This window comes from Podarcis liolepis (genome assembly GCF_965112155.1).
Source record: "Podarcis liolepis genome assembly, chromosome: 2".
Lineage (NCBI taxonomy): Eukaryota > Metazoa > Chordata > Lepidosauria > Squamata > Lacertidae > Podarcis > Podarcis liolepis.
Genome location: NC_139555.1, coordinates 37370057 through 37392135, shown reverse-complemented (window position 1 = coordinate 37392135; position 22079 = coordinate 37370057). Strand labels below are relative to the sequence as shown.

At 43.7% G+C, this 22079-nt stretch overlaps 1 protein-coding gene across 7 annotated transcripts in view; it reads left to right on the top strand.

Moving 5' to 3' along the window:
* Nucleotides 1–22079, top strand: part of TNRC6C (trinucleotide repeat containing adaptor 6C) — a 429627-nt gene that overhangs the window by 126620 nt on the left and 280928 nt on the right. For all 7 annotated transcript variants that reach the window (XM_083487414.1, XM_083487411.1, XM_083487406.1 and 4 more), the window contains one exon: nucleotides 21972–22033. In XM_083487414.1, coding sequence (XP_083343540.1) covers nucleotides 21972–22033 — 62 coding nt within the window. The remainder of the gene's footprint in view (nucleotides 1–21971; nucleotides 22034–22079) is intronic.

Here is a 22079-nt window from a genome sequence, read left to right as displayed (position 1 = left end):
TGATGGGACTCATGAGGAAATGCACCTAGCATCAGGCCACACATTTGGTTCACTTTGCTTTAGACAGCGCATGGGAATGTGAGCAAAACAGACACAAACTAATTTAACAAAACAGAGTTATCAAATGCACTACATCAGTGCAGCCGAGCAATGATTTGGCTGCAGTCCTATGCTTACCTGGGATTAAGTCCCACTGAACGCAGTCAGCCTTGATTCTGAGTAATGTAACAGCAGTGCATTCCTAAGTAACATGTAGATTGAAACATTAGCTTGTTTAGCAATCATTTAGATGTATCATTTTCATGTTTTCAGATCATGTGGTGTAAGCCACCCAGAGTGGGTGGGGTATTAATAATAATAATAAATCAATATTAATAATAATATTAATATCAATAATAATAATAATAATAATAATAATAATAATAATAATAATAATAATAATTCAAATATGGCTCTAGTATAGCCCTTAAAATGGATTCCATTCCAAATGTATTAAATTTGGGCTTAACTTCAAATTTGGGGGCTTGCTTCCAAGGAAGTGTGCTAATGATTGCAACCACGGAGCACATGAAAATTTCATCAGAAGAAATATGTACCATACAGCTGAATAATTGCAATCTTAGATACTTAAAGGTAGTGTCAAGGTCATTATTTTCAAACCAATGTCCGGGAGTGGGTGTTAATGGAAACAAGGAGTCCTGTGGCAACTTAAAGGTTAACAGGTTCACCGGATAGACATGACTTTGTCAGAGCTAATTTGTGTTTTAGAGATTTGGATCCTGGCAGTGCTAATATAATGCATTGTTACATGCAGGTGCATCTTGCCTTGTAGGGTTCCCAGTCAGTGCTAATGAAGGTAGCCTATCTGTGGATGGTTTGTGCATTTCTGGGATGGTGGTTCTGTGGCTTCTATTTGGAAATTGGTTATTTTGGGGTGCATTCTAATTAAATGTAGAGCTAGAGCCAGGTCCACCGGGTGAAAAGCCAGATTCCTAAATATTCACCTCTCCAAATAAGATAGTCTTTTCTCTCTAAATGAAGGGATGCTAAATCCAATTATTGCAGTAGAATAGACTGCTTCTTAAACGAGCAAATATGACTCACCTCAAGGGATATTTGTGGTTGCCTGTGGCGTCCCTGAAGCTAAAGAGAGAGAAAAATTAGATGCTTTCCCTCCTCACTAAATTAAAACATACTTGGATTCATAGCAGGAATGAAAGACGTCCCTGCCTGAAACCCCCAGTGTCAGCCTGCTTTGCAAAAGTGCAAACTGGTAATTGGTGTGGAAAGTTTGAGCAAATAGGTAAAAAGGCAACTTCAGAGCAACCACTGGTGTATCACATGGGTTTCCTGTGGTGATGGTTTGCTTTGTTTTGTTGCCATCTTTTGCTTCAAAAGCTGTTAATTTTAGTATGCGATATGTAAACATCATTAAGATTAGCACTCAGCAGACAACTAAGTAGATAGCTGTTGGGAGTCACAAACTGCTATATTGAAAGTGCCTCTTAGGACAGCTTCAAACTGTGTGGACGTGCATCAGAGAGCCACAACCACCCCCATCTGCCTGGTGTGTAGTTGAAGCAAGAATTTTTCATTGGGGTTCATTGCTTGTGAGTGCCAAAATTTGCCTGATTCAAGCAATTTCTGATTCCACGTGAACATGCCTATGCACATGGTTTGTTTTTTCAATGTTGTTCAGCACTTTTTGCTTCCTGAGCTGCTGCTTCTCACCACTGTTTTATTTTTTTCTTCTTGGGCTAGATGGCCCTCCTAACTCTACAATTCTATGATTCTTTGCCCTCACTCTACTTGACCTCATTTGCCATCATTGCCCTTTTTATACAAAAATATATATAATTAGGTCTGGCATCCCATGTGCTTTTTTTGTCAATGACTTCATGGTGATATGGCTGACGCAAAGTCATCACCACTGTCCATGAACCAATTCAGATGGGTTACTGCAGCCAATCAAAACTATGCTGCAGTGAAGGCAAGTGAGGCTGAGAATGAGGGCAAATAAGGCAAGGAACAAAGACGAAGGAAAGCCATGCCCAGCAGCAGTAGCAACCAGGAGAGCATAAGGGGGTTTGAACAGAATCACAATAAGTCAGTAAGTTCCGCAAAGCGAGGGGTTGAAGAGAATATGCTTGGCTGCTTCGTTCATATTTTCAACATTTGAGAATAGATGGCACTGCCCTAAAGCCAATGTGATAGTTCCATACATTTCCCCCCTGAAACTTATTTAAAAAGTGAAGTAAGTTGATAACTTAACATGCAATTAGCTTATTATTGGAGACAGAAAGCCAGTCTAAAAGTCCAAAGGGGGGTGGGGGGAGCTGTTGAAGGCAGGTGCAGAATTGTACAGAGATAATTTAGGCAGGCAAAGAAATGTCACAGCAGTGCAATAAGTAAATATAGCCTTCCCTATGCCTTGAGGCATGTTTTCACAACACCCTCGCGCTGTTTTGCTCCAGGCATGATGACTTCCACCATTCATAGGAATCACACACAATGTCCCATGCCAGCCTGAGTTCATGCCAGAACGGTGAAACAGATATTCCCATATTATTTCAGTTGTATAGAATCATAGAATCATAGAATTTTAGAGTTGGAAGGGACCCTGAGGATCATCTAGTCCAACCCCCTGCAATGCAGAAATACACAGCAGCCCCATACAGGGATCGAACCTGCAACCTTGACAGTATCAGCACCACGCTCCAACCAACTGAGCTATCCCGGATAGTGGAAGCCTTTGTATAAATATTTGATTGGTGCAGCTTCTCACATCAATAACACAATAAATAAAATGTTGATTTCACAGCCACAGCATCATAAGAAAAAGCTCACGTAAGGCTGAATTGAATATTCTAATGGTGATTTTTGGTTTGAAATTGCATTTTTGATGTGGCCAAACTTTTTAAAAAAGAAAAAAATACTTCACCACACAGCCATGTTTCAAAAGTGCCCCCCCCCCTTGGTATCATGACCTCTGTGCCATTCACTTCCTTTGCTCTCACGGTCCTTGGCCTTATTTGCTTTCAGTATCATTCAATGAGACTGCCTGTACCAACCCTTGTGATGTCATTCACAGTCATCTGTGTTGTCATCTTGTCAGACACAGTGGTGCTGTGACATAATCCACAAAAATGACATGCATGGTCACAATCAATCATGCTGAGGAACAGTACAACAATGTAAACAACATTTGAAAGCAATCATTGATGGCTGTAGTCAACTAAGTTGTACTCAGAGTAGACCCACTGACACAATTGGCCCTAAGTTCGCAGTGTTCATTGACTTCAGTGGGTCTCCTCTCAATGGGACTAGTATTGACTACAACCCTGAATCAGAGGGCACTCAAAAAGCACAGGGCCTGAGTATGCAAGATTTGGCTCAGCTCTATGCTCACACTAGAAAACTAAAATATTGCAATAATGGGTGATGGGATTCATTACTTGTGCTTTCTTAGAGGGAGATCTTCTCAGGAAACATAGAAGTGACCTGTTGTTTGTTTGGCCCTTTATGTCTCAAGTGTTCTTGTGTGTGTGGTAATGTGCCGTGACACTGATTGTTGATGTGCCACAAAAGATACAGGGTAGTTTCTGATACACACCCTCTGAAGCAGATTGCCGGGGGGGGGGGGGCAGCAGCTACAGAATGGGGTGGGGGAAAGTAGAGTATAGATAGATGAATCTGTCAATTTCAGTTTCTGTCAGTTTTTTTTTGTGTGTGTCTTTAATTCAGTTCTCTAAATTTCTGTGTCCGTTTGTAATTTTTTTAAAAAAATCATTGTGAAAAATCATCAGTGAGTTTTTGTTTGTTTGTTTGTTTGCTGTATTTACATCCCATCTATTTTCTCCAAGGAGCTCAAGCAGGGTGTACATGGTTCTCCCCCTCCTCATTAAATCCCCACAACAACCCTGTGACATAGTGTAGGCTGAGAGATGAAGGGACTAGCCCAAGGTTACCCAGTGAGGTTCATGGCCAAGTAGGGATTTGAACCCTAGTCTCCCCCATAGTGTAAGCACTACACCAAATGTCTGTATGTAATCTCCCTAAATATACAATATTTTGCAAAGTAATTTCACTAATATGTATTAATTCCAGTAATATGTGCATTCATGAGCACACTTTACCTCATACATACATTTCTGTATGCCTTACTTGACTGAAGAATGGCATTACACAATTCAGAGAAGTACAGATATTGAAGGGGGGCTGGCTGTGTTTCAGACCATGTGTTGTTATGGAAAGTGGAAATTAGGTAAAGGTAAAGGGACCCCTGACCATTAGGTCCAGTCATGACCAACTCTGGGGTTGCGGCGCTCATCTCGCTTTATTGGCCATGAGAGCCAGCGTACAGCTTCCGGGTCATGTGGCCAGCATGACTAAGCCACTTCTGGCAAAACCAGAGCAGCGTACGGAAACGCCGTTTACCTTCCCACCGGAGAGTGGTACCTATTTATCTACTTGCACTTTGACGTGCTTTCGAATTGCTAGGTTGGCAGGAACAGGGGCCGAGCAGCAGGAGCTCACCCCATCATGGGCATTCGAACCGCCGACCTTCTGATCGGCAAGTCCTAGGCTCTGTGGTTTAACCCACAGCGCCACCCGCGTCCCTGAAATTAGGTAGGTAGGTTCACCTTTAAATGCAAACTGAATTGAATTTCTTCCAAATTCCTGCTGTTGGGTGGGCACAGCTGGATGCCCCCCACCGGTTGGATGCTGAGCCATGCCACCTCAATGCCTCTAATTGGGGGGGGAGAAGGATACTCAAAGGGGAACTCACCCAATATTTTGTGGCTTATTTCTGAAGAATGGAAAGGCACACCCTGGGTTTTTAGATATCGGTAGATTCCCCCCCCCCCCTTTTTGCTGCAAGGCTGAATTTCAGCGATATCACTATACCAAAGTGAGGAGCAGGATTTTCAGATTTCCTGGAAGATTCATTTCATCCCTCTCAGAACCTTGGTGTGTGTGTGTGTGTGTGTGTGTGTGTGTGTGTGTGTGTGTGTGTTTTAATGGCCCTGCTGGTGTGAGAGAGAACATCTTGAGCCCTTCCCTTTATGCCTCTGGTTTATTGTGCTCCGTACTGGGGTTATGACATAATAGCTATGCAAAACAGGGCCTCTTCCCCACCACCCCGTAAGTGAGTTTAAGTCTTCTAAGCCAAGGTTAACAATCTATATTTATGAGTGGTAGCCAGCTGCCTCAGTGTTTTCACATGTGTTTGTTAATGAACGGTAACCTATGGGTCAGGTTATTATGTAAATAACCATTGTCAAGGGTAAAGGTGAAGAACCCAGTAATGAGTTGTGTCTCTCCATTTCTCTCTCAGGCCTCTAATGAATACTGGATATTGCCATTCATATGGATTTCTTTTTCTTTATTTCTTTTTTTAAAAAACCCACCAAAAAATCCCCACACCAAACCTCTCATTTTATCTGAATTGCGCAAATGGTGGGGGGGGGGGAGAGAAAGAGAGAGAGAGACATGAGGGAAACCTAAATTTGTAATTAACTTAAAACTCTGTGATTGCTCTCCGCCTTCAGTGCATCCACATCCATGTCCTCAGCTGGAATTAGTTACATATAATCTGGCAGCCCAAGGTTTGGACAAACTCAACCCTCCTGCCTCCCCCACTCCCCCTCCCCTGTCCACACCTATGTTTCCAGGCCTGCCGAGCAGAATTTAACCATTTCTTTTAAGTTTCTGCAGCTTTTGCTTTAGATGCCCACACATCAACAGCCTGCATCTTTGCAGATAATACTTAACTGTGAAGCACAGCCGGCAAGCCATCTAACAGGCTTTTCCATTAGAGAGGTTAACAGCAAACCTTGCCTGTGCAGGATTACTGACAGAGTGTGAACAGAAGGTGTAGCCTCATTGCATATGCTTTTTAATATCATACCACAGTTGGCGAGGAGGATTGAAGAGGTGCAGCAGTGAGGGGGGGGCACAGCTGACTTTAGCTCTTGGATATCTGATTCCTCACATCACTGTGATAAAAAAAGAGACGATGACAACCCTTGCTCAGTTTATATAGAAATCCACCTGCAGCAGCATAAGTTTATCCGAGCTGGGGACGGGTCATGGTTAGCATTCATGGTCAGTACATTCTCTGTCCCGCATCTGGGTTGTGTTATCTAATGTAGGGGTATAAGTTGTGAATAAGAAAAAATAGTGTTGTCAGCTGAATCCACTGTTTATGCTGGCTCAAAGTCTATGTGAATATTGGAACATTTTTTTTTAAAAAAAAGATCCCTCTTGGACAAGACTGAATCTGTCAAATGTCCTGTTTCCAAAACTGGGGACCCAAATACTCCCAGGAAACCTATAGACATGGCATGGAAGAAGCAGCCATCTCCTGGTTTTTGCTCCTACCCCAAATGGCACTCAGAGACACAATGATTCTGAACTGGATGGTTCCATAAGCTAATATGGTGAATGGCCACTGATGGACCTTCACCTTCATCTATTTACATCATGCACTTTAAAAACCACCTAAGCTAGTGGCCGCCACTACATCTTTACTTTAATTGCCTTTTTAAAAAAAATGCATATACAGTGGTACCTTGGGTTACAGACGCTTCGGGTTACAGATGCTTCAGGTTACAGACTCTGCTAACACAGAAATATTACCTCAAGTTAAGAACTTTGCTTCAGGTTAAGAACAGAAATCGCGTGGCAGCGGGAGGCCCCATTAGCTAAATTGGTACCTCAGGTTAAGAACAGTTTCAGATTACCAGATTTTTTTCAATGCATCCAGGGACACTTTTCAACTTCAATAGGAATTATAGGGTTTTGTATGGGGACTTATTTGTAAATCCGGGGACTGTCCCCAGGAAACAGGGATGTCTGGTAACCTTACATTAGCTAAAGTGGTACCTCAGGTTAAGAACAGTTTCAGGTTAAGAACAGACCTCCAGAACGAATTAAGTTCTTAATCTGAGGTACCACTGTATACATACACATATGCCCTGTAGCTGGCAGGACAAAGCTGCAGAGCTGTCCTCCCAACAATGACATCGCTGCATCTACCTGGCCAGCGCTGGAATGGGGATGGGCAGAGAGGCTGCAAGGGCAGGGCTGTGGGCACCAGATTGGCTCTGCTGGTGAGTCCACACAACCCTGACCCTTCCACCACCCTACCCCACCTCAACGCCACCCAAGCAAGTGGTGGCAATGCCAGTGTCAGGAAGGAGGCTCTGCCCTGCACCAGACACTGCTGCATTCACACACACACACACACACACACACACACACACACGAAAAAGACCTGCAGTTCATAGTGTACAGTTCAAGTAAGGTAACCTGACAGTCACAGAACTGTAAGCTGGCAAAGAGTAGCACGCAGAAGTTAGCATTGTGGCCTTGGGCAGAAAATAAATGATGGCCCACCTAGTTGTTTAAAAAGAGTGACAAAAATGGCTCCCCTTGCTGAATTGAAGACAACTTGGGAGGAAATCAGAACTGGATCTTTATGTGAAATGACTGTGAGCTCAGTTCTGGTATGAAAACAAACCCTGGGGAAATCTTGCATGTGAAAGCACCTTATTCCTTCATTCTGTGTGTACACATGCTCTCCCCAAACCACTCTTTTGCTCCTGGCTCTGATTGGTGGACAATGAAGCTCTTTCAGAAAACTAAGTAAACCCCCCCGCAATGAAACCTGGAGCCTCCCCACCCCTCTCTAAAACATTACAGACCCCAAGAACACATGGGGTGTCCCTTCCACCAGATGATGGCTGTTCCATTGCTCTGCTGATACAACAGACACCCCCATTTCCGTGTGGCTGTATATATGTGTGTGTGTGTGTGTGTGTGTGTGTGTGTGTGTGTGTGTATATATATATATATATATATATATATATATATATATATATGAGACTATTTTATTCCGGCAAGAGTATAACAAGGTTAGATGTGTGTAAGGGGGCACCTGCATTACAGCTAATGGAGCCATTGGTTTGATTCAGTGTTTGCAGAGGGGGCAGAAAGGAGGACGTTTGCATGAACTGCATGTGCGAGGCTTATTTTAGCCATTTGAATAATGTGATGTTGCCACTAGGGTGTCTGTGCAAACGAGTTCTCATATCTCCCAGGCTTTCCAGGTCCAATAAAAGCAAAATATGAATGATGGTCTGACTTGCTCAGCCTCTGCTTTTTGCTTTTATGATTGAGAAATAGTCGCTGAAATTGTCAATAACAATAAATAAAATCAAGCCGCCTTGTTATACGAGGAAGGAAGGGGCGGGGGAGAAGACTCCTTTCTTTGCTGACACCCCGTTTTGTTCTTTTTTGGCATGATATGTGTGGCTAAGCGCACATACAGAGACACAAAATTGAGAGTTTCCAGGGAGATGGGATGGGGCTGGTTATAGCCACTTCTGCATCTTTTATGCTGGTTTAAATCCACTTACAGATATGTTGCAGTCAGAGGCAGACATTTTTTAACCAGTAATTGTCTTGTATACAAGCGTCTGTCTATGTCACCAAAAGATCTCACTTAAGAAAATAAATGTGCTTTTCATCTCTGGTTGGCAGGAGTGAGGCTGTTTTGGAGGAGGGTAATTGGGGTTCTTTTCCAGTCTGATAACCAAGACAAATTAGGGGTCATGGTTTGAGTTGGGGAGGGCACTCTTCCTTTCTTTATTGTCTTTTATTCCAATTTTTGTACTTTATCTTGTTTTCGTAAAACATCCCGGAACCTTTGCTGAAGGGCATTATATCATTTTTTTTTATTCCCCCTCTAAAAAGTCATCAGTAATTACCCAGAAATAATTTACAAAGGAAATTTACAAAGGCTCCATGGCTACTGAAGAGATCCATATATTGTGAGGCGGGGGGGGGGGTAAAATTGGCTTTGGATGTGCCATAGTGCCTTTGGCTTCCAGGGCCTATCATTTTCCCTCTCTCCAGTCCTGAGAAAAGAGACTACTCTTAGGCCAGGAGTAGCTAATGCCTTCTATATGTTGCTGGACTGCAGCTCCCATTATCCTTGACTGTTGACCGTGCTGCCTGGGGTTGATGGGAGATGCAGTCCAGTAACATCAAGAGTACACCATGTTATGGTGATTTTTTGCAATTGTGTGGGGGAGGCAATTGCATCTTGTATGGTTGAGCACATGGTCTCATAGTAGAACAATACTGGTTGAGTATCCTGAACATGCTTTGGCCCATGATCTAGACACATGTTGACGGGACTGGTATGCGCATGAACATCTGCAGTAAAGTCACCACAAAAGTACAAACCCAACATTAGGAAATTGTTTTGCTTATGTGGGTCACTTGTGATTAGACTTCCCAGTTCCACTCAGTAAATCTTTATGAATTATCTCAAGGTGAGAGTGTGTTCATTTGGAGTGGGGTGGGGGGTGCTTCTCCTTCCTTCCTTCCTTCCTTCCTTCCTTCCTTCCTTCCTTCCTTTTGACTTTCAGGAAACTGGGCAATGCATAAAAGTTGCAAAGGCCACCTGTGGCAGATTAATGTCAGTTCTCATTTCATCCCCTGGAGAATTTTCACACATTGCACCCTAAGGGGTGCATTGACATTCATAGCTCCTCCAGGGGTAGAAACATATGGAGACTCCACGGGGACAAACTTCATGATCTGAATTACCAATCAGTGTGCGTCTCGAGGCTCAGCTGTGGAAAGACTTGCAGATAACAAGACTTCATGCTTCTGCAATTCTCATTTTAATCTGTCTGTTACTAAATATGGTTTCGCTGTCACTCAAGTCTCGGGGAGCAGCTTACTCATCCGTTTTGCTGGTGTAGCCCCATTAGAGTTTATGCGGCTATGCGGCAGCAAGTGATCAATGATCTCTTTGCCCCAACAGAAAAGTGATTTTATGTCATTTCCACGTTATTTAAAACCCCAAGATTTTCCGTTTGCTGCCGTATTCACATCAGCCAAGGAGTCCAAAGCCAAAAACATAATACCATTTCTGTACATAATTGGAGTGGACCACCTGTACATTATTGAGGTGGGGCACTGCTTGCACCTGGGGGAAGGGCGAACAGGACAGGACAGGCATGATGGAAGTCACAGCAGGTAAGGAAATGAAAGAGGAGTGCTGGGCCACAGCATGGAAAGTGCCCAGCTATGGCTTTGCCCAGCACTCCTCCTGACATGGTCAGCTAGGTAGCTTCTCTGACCATGAAGATGCTACAGTTAAATTCCAGGTGCTCCTACAATGGTGCCCTTGAGGACTTCCCTCACCACCCATGAAACCTCTTCAGCCCCTGGCTCACTGCCCACTTTGCGTGAGGTACCAAGGCCTGTTTCAAACTACATACAGCTAATGGAGGAAGTGGAGAAACCTTTCTCTTTCTCGTTTTCTCTTTCACCTCTCTCTGTTTTATTTAATTATTTTTCAAGGCAGGAAGCAACGAGAGAGTAGTACAGAAAGGGGTGTGATGTCACGAGACTAGGAGAAAACCAGAGTGGGGCAGAGAGGAGAAAGTAGAGTGCTAGTGGAGTCAGGAGGGGCAGTGAGTGAGAATGGAGTGGCAGGAGTAGAAGCCACACACACACACACACACACACACACACACATACACACAAGTTTCAGAGGCATGACCTGGGGAATTTGGGAGAGAGCTGACCATAGGGGACAGTGCCCAGATCACACCCCAAAATGTGCTCATAGGCCCCAAAGAGTTGGTAAGTTTACTGCTTCCATAGTCAGAGGAGATTTCCATTAAGTTGCATGAGCACCCAGTACTACCTATGAGGAAATATCACCTTGACAAAGGATGGTTCCCTAATACAACTGTTTCCATAGATATATAGACAAGAAGGTCCTATTATATATTATTATGTATGGTCAGCTTGCAACTGCAGCTTTCCTTTTCTCACCGTGCCCATGCCCAGGTAATTTGGGATATACCTCTTAACGGAGGTGTGTTTCAACACATCTGACTGCCCAAAGCTGGCAAGATTTAGCAAAACAAAACAAACAAATGAACCAAAGCTACAAAATTATCAACAATGTGAAGCAGCCTTATACCTAGTCAGATTATTGGTACATATTAGAGGTTACTAGGAAAGGGTCTGAAATTAAAACTATCAGGATTGTGAGGCCGCTGTAGTATTGTAAGCTTGTGGGGATGGGCAGAAGGGGGGTCGTGGAGCAAAAATGATTGCAAATGATCCTTAATCATCAGTGGTAAAAGCTGCACACTCAGCCACACACCTGAACGCACAAAGGTATGGGGGTGCCTTACCCCCAATGCCCTCACCCTACTGTTAATAACTTAGTGTGATTTAGCAGGTTTTAAACTGCATTCAATTGAACATGCTTAGACATTCTTCCGCATGGTCCATAACCCTGACATGATGCGATTCTCTTTTGTGGGGAAGTTACTAAGCACTTCAAAACCCTCTTCAAACCTTCCTGCTAATCATGGCAAGATCTGAAGAGCAGCAGAGCAGGGTGGAGCTTTGTGCATGTCCCTGTCCCACCCACAGTTAAGCCCTTGGTGTGCTTGGGGAAGTGCTTGAACTGTTGCCGCTGCTGTCACCACTAATTGTCTAATAACATAGAAGTCTTACTGAGGGGTAAACATGGAATCGTTGTGCTGACAATCAGCCACTCTTTATTAGTTTGTGTGTGTGTGTATGTGAATCTAATATCATATGCAGCAGTCTACACCTCTGAAATATTGATACCTGAAATCTGTGAGGCGTGATGACAGCAGTCACCAAGTTTGGTGCCTTCTGTATGCAAACCATGGGCTCCATCACTAAAGTGGCACTGTTCCTGGTGGGATGTTTTCTGAACCTGCAGATAGCTAAGAGAATGTATAGAGCAAACAATATTTCTAAATGACTGGTTTTATTTTGTTTTTAAAAAAACGAAAATATGACAATGGCAATAACTTTTAGGTGCATGCAATCTTATCTCTTGATAGAAGACAAAGCCATCTGAATCAAGTTCTAGACAGAGGGAAAGTCCAGCCATTTAATTGCAACATAGAGCTTCTTTCCCCCTCCCCTGCCTCTTTTGATTGATTTGACAGGCAGAAATGCAACAGGTGAATCAGTAATGAGAAAAGTTTCACCTGCAGCTCTTGGAAACACAGGATCCCTGTTAGACTGAAAGATGGCAATCCTACAGAAAAGACTTGTTGCATACTCAACAGATAACGGCAGAAGATGACTTTGCTAAGTTTCCCTGTTTGGCTGTAAAGGAAACAGAAGAACACAATTCCAGTTTCAAGTTTTCTCCGAGGGTAAACAATAAAGGCAACTCTGCAGTGATCTCTAGTAGAATGAAATGGAGATAGTGGGCAGCCAGCTGGGTGTTTCATGGCTTGGCTCCACAGACTGCCTCTAGACCTGCCACCACCACTGCCTACAGATTACTCTCCCTGGATATGGAACTTCAGCAAATACAGAATTAGCCCTAGCTAAGTAATCTTGTTAGCATGATTCAGTGTTAAATGGATCTCGATTAAATGGGGCTTTATATCGTCCCAGCTGGAGATGATAAGCCTCTGGAAGAAAATGGCAGGAGAGGAGAGGAAATTGCTTTACTTCAGGCTGGGACATTTAACCCCATCAAACACTTTCCACTTCTTCTTTTCTGATCTTGTATCACTGTCATTTTCTAACTCCTCTGCCCACTGATCCAGTTTTCTGAAATTGCAGAGAGACCCATTTCAGGGATGAAAACTGGCCCATCTGTCCAACACTCCAGAAATGCAAGGGGGACATGTAACTCTAGGCTTTAACAATTAAGTCTTCACAGGCCAGTCAAAGATCCGCTCCCAGCTCAGCCTTTCTTGGGGTTACTCCTAAACGCTAGCAGGGAGTGAGCAGGTGGTGGAGCAGCAGCAGCAAGAGGGGAGGAGTTTGGTTCAGTTTGCATCTAAAGGCAAATCTACCTGATCCATGCTTTCAGAGACACTGAGTCACTTTGAGGCAGTCATAGGAACAGAGGGTTGGAAGGGACCATGAGGGTCACCTGGTCCAACCCAAGCAATACAGGAATCTTTTGCCCAACGTGGGGCTTGAACCCACAATCCTGAGAGTCTCAGTTTCTGCCAAATGAGCTACCCCAGCAGCTCACTCTCAATCTGACCTATGTCACAGGCTTGTTTTGCAGATAAAATGAGAACTCTGTACATTCACCACTTTGATCTCCATGGTGGAAAAGCAGGATACACACCCACACCCCTGCAGCAGTAATATTGCAGGTAAACTGGTCCCAGTTGTTAAAGGCTTGTATACTAATACTAACACTGTGAACTTGGCCCAATAGAAAATTGGCCACCAGTGCAGATCTCATATCTGCTGACAAGGTCTCATTCCTGTTAGTAATCATTCTGCAGCATTCTGCACTAACTGCAGCTTCTGGATCAAGTGCAAGGGAAGCCCTACACAGAGTGCTTTGCTCTGTTAGATAGTTATTAGATAGAACTTTCTGCATTTTTTATTATTTGCAATATATATTGTGGTAAGAAAGGCCTTCATTTGGAAACTGTAATTTAAGAATTAAAAACTGAGCTGAAATCTAACCAGCCAGCCATACATAATTTTATCTGGGTGCCGCCTTTTTCATAGTTAAACCATGCTCAAGGCAGTCTATAGCATGGCGGGGGGGGGGTACATAAATGCAAACATAGCAAAATAAATGAAACATCAAGAAGTAGACAAGACCAGGACTCACAGCCAAGATGGTCTCTTTGTATCCAAGATGGAAAACATAGAATCACCCCTTTCATTTAACTGATGATCTTTGAAAACAGTAGAGGGGCAGGGGGAACTGTTGTCCATGGAAGAGATGGGGAATTCCAGATATTTGTTTGAGCTACAACTCCCATCATCCTTGCTTTGGCCATGCTGACCTGGGTTGATTGGATTTGGAGTCCACCAACATCTAGGGTGCGGGTGCAGGTTCTCCATCCCTGCTCTCTGGTCCCAGGTTAGGTGACAGCCTGTAAACAAGGCCTAGTTAAGGGAGGGAGATTGCAGGGAGGGCATTCAGGACATTCCTCACAGTGAGGAACTTTTGAGGGGTATGCTGTTATTTCTCTACTTGCAGTATTCCTAAGATGTCTATTCTTTGCAATTGGTGTCAAACCATTTCCCCTCAAAATATAGATCCTTCTCATATAATTTGGCACAAAGGGAAACTGGGCGCATCTAATAAAACCTCTTAGTGAGATTGAGGCAGCGGATCTTCTCTCCTCCCCCCTCCCCCCATCACATTGACAGAAATATGATAAACATGCAATTACTTGAATTTATCCCTAAATATCCCATTTAAGGTAGATTTACATGCTTATGAAATTTCCCTGACGCGAATCCCGGCACTGAGAGAGCAATCCATGTTAACAATGGCTGCAAATAGATGAGAAATGATATAATCTATTGGAAATTTCCTTCATTATCCCCCTAATCAAGCCCTCTATTGGGCTCTTTTCAAAAGGCTGCTGGAGAAAAAGAAAATGTTCAAGTAAACCGATGCCGGAGATAATTAATTAACTTGCCATCATCATCGCTCACAGGCAGACTCAATATAAGAAAGAGGATGTGTCCTTCTCAATTACTAAGCAGCGGTTCGCTATTGTGAGGTGAACAGCTTGCAAAATGTGATGGGATAAATCACTTCACTAAACTTCAGGCTTTGTATTCATCAATGTCTGGGTACCTGACTGTTTCCTCTTGCTTGTTATTTCCCCTGGATTTTAGGTTAATGGTCACGATGTTTTAAGAACTGCCTTTAAAAAAAAATAAAATAAAGAACCATTAAAAGCACCACAGTGCAGTTCAAGAGTAGAGATGCAGGGGCTGCGGACAGCACAGCTGCTGGTTTTCTTAAACATGTTGTCACCACATTCTACATTACCGGTTCTTGCGTTTACAAGCTGCTCCATATGTATGTAGTCCTCTGATCACCTGCCCCAGCCTGGCCTCCCAATAGCTTAGCTGATGCTGACTAGTCCTGTTAGGGTCATGGTACTGCAACTGGGCCCCCTCTCTACCTGCCAACCCACCAACCACGAAGGCTATAACAGGGAACTTCTTTATAGATACTTTCAAGGATATCCTTCTGTGACCCAAGCTGTTTAATAAGGAGTCAATCTTAAAAGGTGTCAAGTTCCCTGTGTGTGGCCTGAGGGAGGCTGGTTATGAATAAAGCATACTTATTTACTTTAAGAAAAACTGAAAACATGCACTTGCAGTCTTTAGACACCCCTGGGCCTGTTCTTTAATCAGCTCCTGCTTGCGCTCTGCTGAATCCAAGTACTTGCCCCCTGCCTCCCATCTACGTAGGGCCAACTAAGTGTGATATTAAATGTATGAGTACATTTGACATGGTTAGGGTCCCCCCGCCTTCAAAAATTACATAACAGCCATAGGGGTCACCAGCCAAGGCAATGGGGGAGTCAATTGTTTTCCTTCCACTGTGGTCCTGTCACTACCACAACCACAGTGGCTGGGTGGGAAGCTTGCATTGGTGCCAAACAGAAACTTCCATTCCCAGAACTGATAGCAGCTTATCGGAGCAATTTTCATTAAGGGGGAGTTAATCCCTTTCTCATAGAAATATATGGTTCCAATCCTGATAAAGCCCCTATATATACTGCTGATATTTGGGGTGGGGGAGGATGACTACAAATGCTAAATGCATTCATGCATTTAACTTCATGTATTCTTTGGTCTTTGGAGTGAGTAATTCACTACATTGAAAGAATTAATTATTTTACAAAATAAACTATTATATCCCATGAGGTTTTCACCAGGGAATAGAAAGGGATCTTCCACACCATTTACCCCAAAATCTGTGGCTTAAAATCACAAAACATCCAGGTCTGCTCTGTAGCAATCAGATTATTGTACAGTTACACCATACCGGACATCCCGTTAGGGGGTGTGCCCCAAAACATGTGAGATTGCTGCACCTCAAAGCATGTGTTTTTTGGCTCCGTGCTCTTGTGCAGGTGTGCACCCTGGTTTTTGGCCTCAACATGTTGGAACCATAGCTGTCAAACGTCCCTTATTTGGCGGGAAAGTCCCTTATCCCAGCACTGTGTCCCGCTGCTGTCCCTTATCGATGATGTCCCTTAAATTTCCCAGGTTTCAAAGGAAGCAGCTCCTGCCCAGGAGGGAGGCTCCAACTGTGTTGCTTGGCTGCGTTGCTCACCCAATAAGGAGTCTAAGAACGACTGGGGGGTGGAGCTTGTATGCCTTGTGCCGCGTTGCCTGGGGACTCGCCTTTGCTCAGCGCTTCCCAGCGGAGAGGTGACGGTGGTTTTCCTTGCTGCATCCCCTTTGCTGGGTTGCTGCGCTGTGGGAACCACCGCTTGAGGCTTCATTTGACTGCTAGCTGGGCTTTCTGCCTTTGGCTCGGAGGGGCTCAGAAGTTGAACATACCTGTGCTCTGAAAATCCCTTATTTTGGCTGCTGATCCCTTATTTTCGAGGCTGCTGGTCCCTTATTTCCAAATCTGTAAGTTGACAGCTATGGTTGGAACCTATGTTATACATGGCTATAAGCATGGGTGAAATCAAAAGGCACTTACGAACTCCAGACTGTGTGTGGAATAACAATCTCTATTTAGTCCTACCTGTGATTCCCACTGCCACATTCGCGTGTAATTCTGTGCCTTGGATGACTGAATTATATTGTTTAGAACACATTCCAACCAGGTGAAAGGGCCTGAGGAGGTTGCGGATAAAAGTCAGTGAGGGGAGAGTGCATGGTCTAGAACAGTGTTTCCCAAATTGGGTCTCCAACTGCTTTTGGACTACAACACCCATCATCCCTAGCAAGACCAGTGGTCAGGGATGATAGGAATTGTAGTCAAAAAGCAACTGGAGACCCAAGTTTGGGAAACACTGGCCTATAAGTCTCAAGGGCCAGATGGAGAGGCCTGGAGGTTCTCCACCCCTGAGGTACACAAAGGGGTTATCTCAGTGTTATGTCTGAACCTAGGACCGTGTCTTGTTTTACCCTAAACAGCCACAATTCCTTGATAGTGTTTCACCATGCTTTGCTGCTGGCTTTGTAATCGTGGGTTAATTAGGGTGAAAGAAACCACAGACCTGGGTTTGAACATAATGCTAAGCTATCTTCTTCACCGTTTGTTTACCTGCTCACATGAAGGGAGGAGCAAAGTGTTTGGGCTACATGTGCCAGTACACAGCTTGCACAGAATAAGTTTTATTAAGCCAAGGTTTATAGCTTAGTAGCATTTCGTGCAAACACAACCAATGTTTCAAACACTTTATACATTCCTGGGGTTTTTGTCAAACACAAGAAGTTCTGTTTTCATTAAGCATTAAGCATCTTAACTTCACTCTGAGCTAAAGCAAGGTAATAAGCTGTATAATATTGAAAGCTTTGGTATTATAGCTCAGTGTGGTTTCTTCACTTTCCCCCGCTCCTTCTTGTTTCAAGAACATATTGTTCTCCCCCACAAAAAAATGGCTCTTTCCTCCTGGCTGGCTTTAATGATAAATAATATCTAATGTTATCACAATGCTCCAGGCTAATATCTAATAACTCAGAATCTTATCTAGTTCCCTAGAGCTAAAGACAAAATTCATATCAAAATTGTGTTTGATGAACTTCCCTTCTTTCTTTGGGAAATATCCATAAGCAATTTACCCGTTTCCTGTCAGTTAAATGCCTGCAAATTACCTTTGGCTCATGAGCAGGATTTATCCATTTCAAATTGCACTCGTTCTTCTTTTTGTTTGGTATTTTTAATCACATACGCCATTGTTTCACAATCAGGGGCAGACACTCAGTAGACCAGGCATGGGAACCTGCCACCCTCCAGATGTTGTTGGAGTTATAGTCCAGCAACATCTGGGGGGTGCAGGATCCTCACCCCTGCAGTGCAACCTGGTATTTCTCCACAGCACCATGAGAAATGTTGTTTATTTGATTTATCTACAATATTTATATACTACTGTTCATCAAAAATTGATTCCAGAGTGGTTCATAATGATAAAAATCATGGACCACCTGCTGCCAGGTAAGCACATGTCCAAGACAAAGAACAGATATGAGGAATAGCTGAGGGAGTTGGGTATGTTGAGCCTGAAGAAGAGAGGCTGACTGAGAGGAGATATGATAGCCATCTTCAGATATCTGAAGGACTGTCAAATGGAAGAGGGAGCAAGCTTGTTTCCTCCTGCTCTGGAGGGTAGGACTTAAACCAATAGCTTCAAGTTACAAGAAAGGAGATTCCGACTAAATATCAGGAAGAACTTTCTGCCAGAAATAGATGTTTGACAGTGGAACGGACTACCTCTGGAGGTTGTGGGATCTCCTTCCTTGGAGGTTTCCAAGCAGAGTTTGGATGGCCTTCTGTCATGGATTATCTAATTGAGATTTGTGGACACCGGGGGTGGGGAGACTCTTTCCCAGATCCAGCTCTGATTGCAATGACATCAGTCTTGCAAGCCCCAAAGTTTATCCCGAGCTGGTGGGATTCAAGCTTGGTGCTGAAAGAATGAATCCAGGCTGCAGCGGGCTAAGGAGGCCTGAGTAAATGTAAGGCTGGGTCAAGCAAAAGTGTTCAAGCGGAGTCAGGATGGCCAGATGCAAATGAGGATGCAGCTCTTATGTAACAAACACTACAGTCCTCTCCCACAAATAGCCTTACTGAATATTTACAATGACTAAGTAGGTAAAGTAATACTCAAAAGCTTTGTTACTGTTGTTATGAGTTTGTGATGGGTAGGATATGTGCCTGAGCCCCCTTCTAATACCTGGATCCAGCACAATTCCTAGAAAAGCCAGGCTAGCTTCCTGGTGATGTAATGGCCCCCCAAGTATGGGCTATTAAGGTAACAAAGGAAGTGGCTCTGTGCCCTCTTCTTGATGAGCTGCCACCTGCCAAAACTGCCTCTTCTATGCAACTTTTAAAGGTGTGGCAACCTTATCCTCTTCTGTATCTGATTGTTTTATGTGGGCATGTTCGTTTTAACTATGTTTTAATTGATAATGGAATAGATATTTGTATAAACTACTCAGAGGTTTTACTGCAGTCAAGCAGTATATAAATTTTGTTAAATAAATAAATGTTGGGAGGGTAGGGAGCATCTAGGACAAGGAAGAACACTGGTAGCTAGTTCATAGAATCATAGCATTGTAGAGTTGGGAGGGACCCTGCTATGCAGAAGTCTCAACACATGGTCCCCCATCCAATTTGAAACCATACAGGTCCCTGATTAGATTTGCAAATATGTTAGCAGTGGACAAAGATGGCTGTGACATCTGGGCAATTGCTTACCTTTTGAAATGTTCCTGCAGAGGATGTGTTGTGTGAACCAGACCAACACCACTACGCTGCCATGTTTTGTATCTATGAGTAGGAATGGAGGAGAAATTCCACTCAGTTCACTCCTAAAGGCAAACTATGGTCCGCAGGCTGGATATGGCCCGAGGGGGTTGTTAAACTGGCCCCTGGCCCTTGCTGCCCACTCAGTCAGTCCCCGCATGGAGCTAAACCACCATGGCAGCTCCACTCGGGGACTGATTTCCAGGACGCAGCCACGGCTTCCAATAGGAAGCTGCAGACGCCTCCCCCCCCATGGCTCCAAAAGCCGATGGGGAAAGAGCGGTGAGCATGTGCACATGTGCACTGGTGTGCGCATTCCCATGAGGGTGCCCACACGCTCCCGCGTGTGGGCAATCCAGCCCACCGGTGGAAAAGTTTGCCGACCCCTGCTATACTTTCTGGAGTGGGGAATACATGAACTGAAACTCAGCCATCCTTCAAAATTCACACTTCTTCAAATTTTGCAGTGCAGTACCCCAGCCAAGTAAAGTGTACAAAATGCACATACTAAGATAAAGTATGCATGACAATGTGCATAACAGTGAACATAACATACGAAAATGCACTATATAAGGGGCAATTGCTTTTTTAAAAAATAATGGGCACATGAGAGCCAGCGTGGTGTAGTGGTTAAGAGCAGTGGACTCATAATCTGGTGACCTGGGTTCGATTCCCTGCTCCCCCACATGCAGCTGCTGGGTGACCTTGGTCTAGTCACACTTCTTTGAAGTCTCTCAGCCTCACTCACCTCACAGAGTGTTTGTTGTGGGGGAGGAAGGAAAAGGAGAATGTTAGCCACTTTGAGACTCCTTAATGGGAGTGAAAGGCAGGATATCAAGTCCAAACTATATGAGGGAGGAAATTCATGCAGAAATTTGTATATTGGGAGACATTGGCATGAAACTGCTAGTGAAATTTCATGCAGTCTTGAAAAAACCAATCAAACTGATAGAGAACTCAAGACTGGAAGCATGAAAGACTGAAATGGACAGATTTGCCCATCCCTGTGAGAGAGGGGGAAGTGTTTCTGGTCTCTCCAGTCAAAGTAATGAAGAGCATTAGTACTTTCAGTTCATAGCATGAATACTTCACATGAACGCTGAGCAAGCATGCATACCATGCCAGATGCACCTAATCCCAAAATGGTTGTGTGGTGGTCACAGGTTGCTGCCACCATCCTGGTTGCTGCCCTGCTAAGCAGCCTTCCTAGCAAGTGAAATCCATTGGACTCAATGACAATTTGCTTTGGCATGAACATGGATAGGATTGTTCTGTACAATGTTTTCAGGTGTTGAGAAGGACACATATGTGAAAAGGGTTGGAGGAAAACACTGGCCAATGTGTAGAGATGCTGTCACATTAGGCTGAGCACCTCTTAAGCAAATGCTTAACTTAAAAGGGAGATCATAATCCCATTATCTTCAAGGAAGCTCCCTTTGTGCTTAAAGGTACATTACATACACAGCTGTTTTGTTCCTTTCCTCCCCCCCCCCCTTTTTTTTAGTGGCTCCTCTTGCAGAGCCGAGTCCCATTCAAGTCACCTTTCCTTCTCCATTTAGCTTTAACTTGGCAGTGTGACATGCCAGCTCGAAATAGATCCTGAGTGAGGGAAGCTGCTCTTTTCATGGTCACCAGGCAACCATAAACAACCTGGCTGCTTCTTGTTGATTATTCTGGTGAGAAAAACCAATCTTCTCCTTCTCATTTTCATTCCGGAGAATGCTGAATTCAAAGTGATGATGCTGAAACTGTCATCTCACAAAATAGCTCCACAAATGCCTTAAAACAAAACAGCATCAAAGCGTCAGCTTGTAAATACCTTTAACCTCTCTGTGGAATAAAAATCACCTCTTTTGTAAGCTATAATTCATCCCTTTGGCCTAAAAGCACTGGAAAAAACCCTCCTAATCAGTCTCCTTTCTCACACTCCTTTATGCCACAGCAACTGCTTTGTATTCTTTCTTTTTTTAATGGAGCTGCTAATTAATTTTAAGCCTCTTTGTGTGAAAGCCTAAGAGAGCTGGATTTACCTAGTACTAGGGAGCCATCTGGTGCAAAAAGACTATTTCCTTGCCAAGCTATTCCTACTTACCTGAGGGGCAGATAGGAAGAGATGGGGGTTCTTTAAATCATGGGCAATATCCACTTGTCTTATTTTTTGTAATAATTAGGGTTGTTAGGTTGAGGCCTGAATAATGTAGGTTCTGGGGTAGATTGCTCTAGACTGGAGCCACTTGGATAGGCAGATGTTCTGAGGGCTTCATAGTACAGTGGTGGCTAGGTCATATCCTGCCAAACCTCTACAGATGTCAGATCAGTGCTTTGATCTAGTAATGTGATGGACAGCGGGTGATAAACTGAAGTTGTATCTTGACAGGGTGAAGATACTGTGCATAAGTGGTACCGATGTTTGGGAATTAGGTACATGTCCTGTTCTGGATTGAATTGCACTCCCCTTGAAAGAGCCAGTTTTGGAGATTGAGGAGAAATATCAGATCTCCATAGGACAGAAATCACAGTATGGTGCTTATTTTTTTGTAAAAAGTTGCTCTTACAGCCCTCATTAGTGATACCATTATCCAAATGTAGAAAAAACAATAACACCAACTGTAAATCTCCATATTAGCTCAATATTTTATTTTATTTTTCTTCTGTCTTTCAGCAACGAATAAACCATCAGATAAGTCCTTGCCAGAAGGCAGCCTTTGAAGGAGTCAAGAGCAGGTAGGGATTTCATCGAGCGCGACATCAAAGTGACAGGTTCACTTGT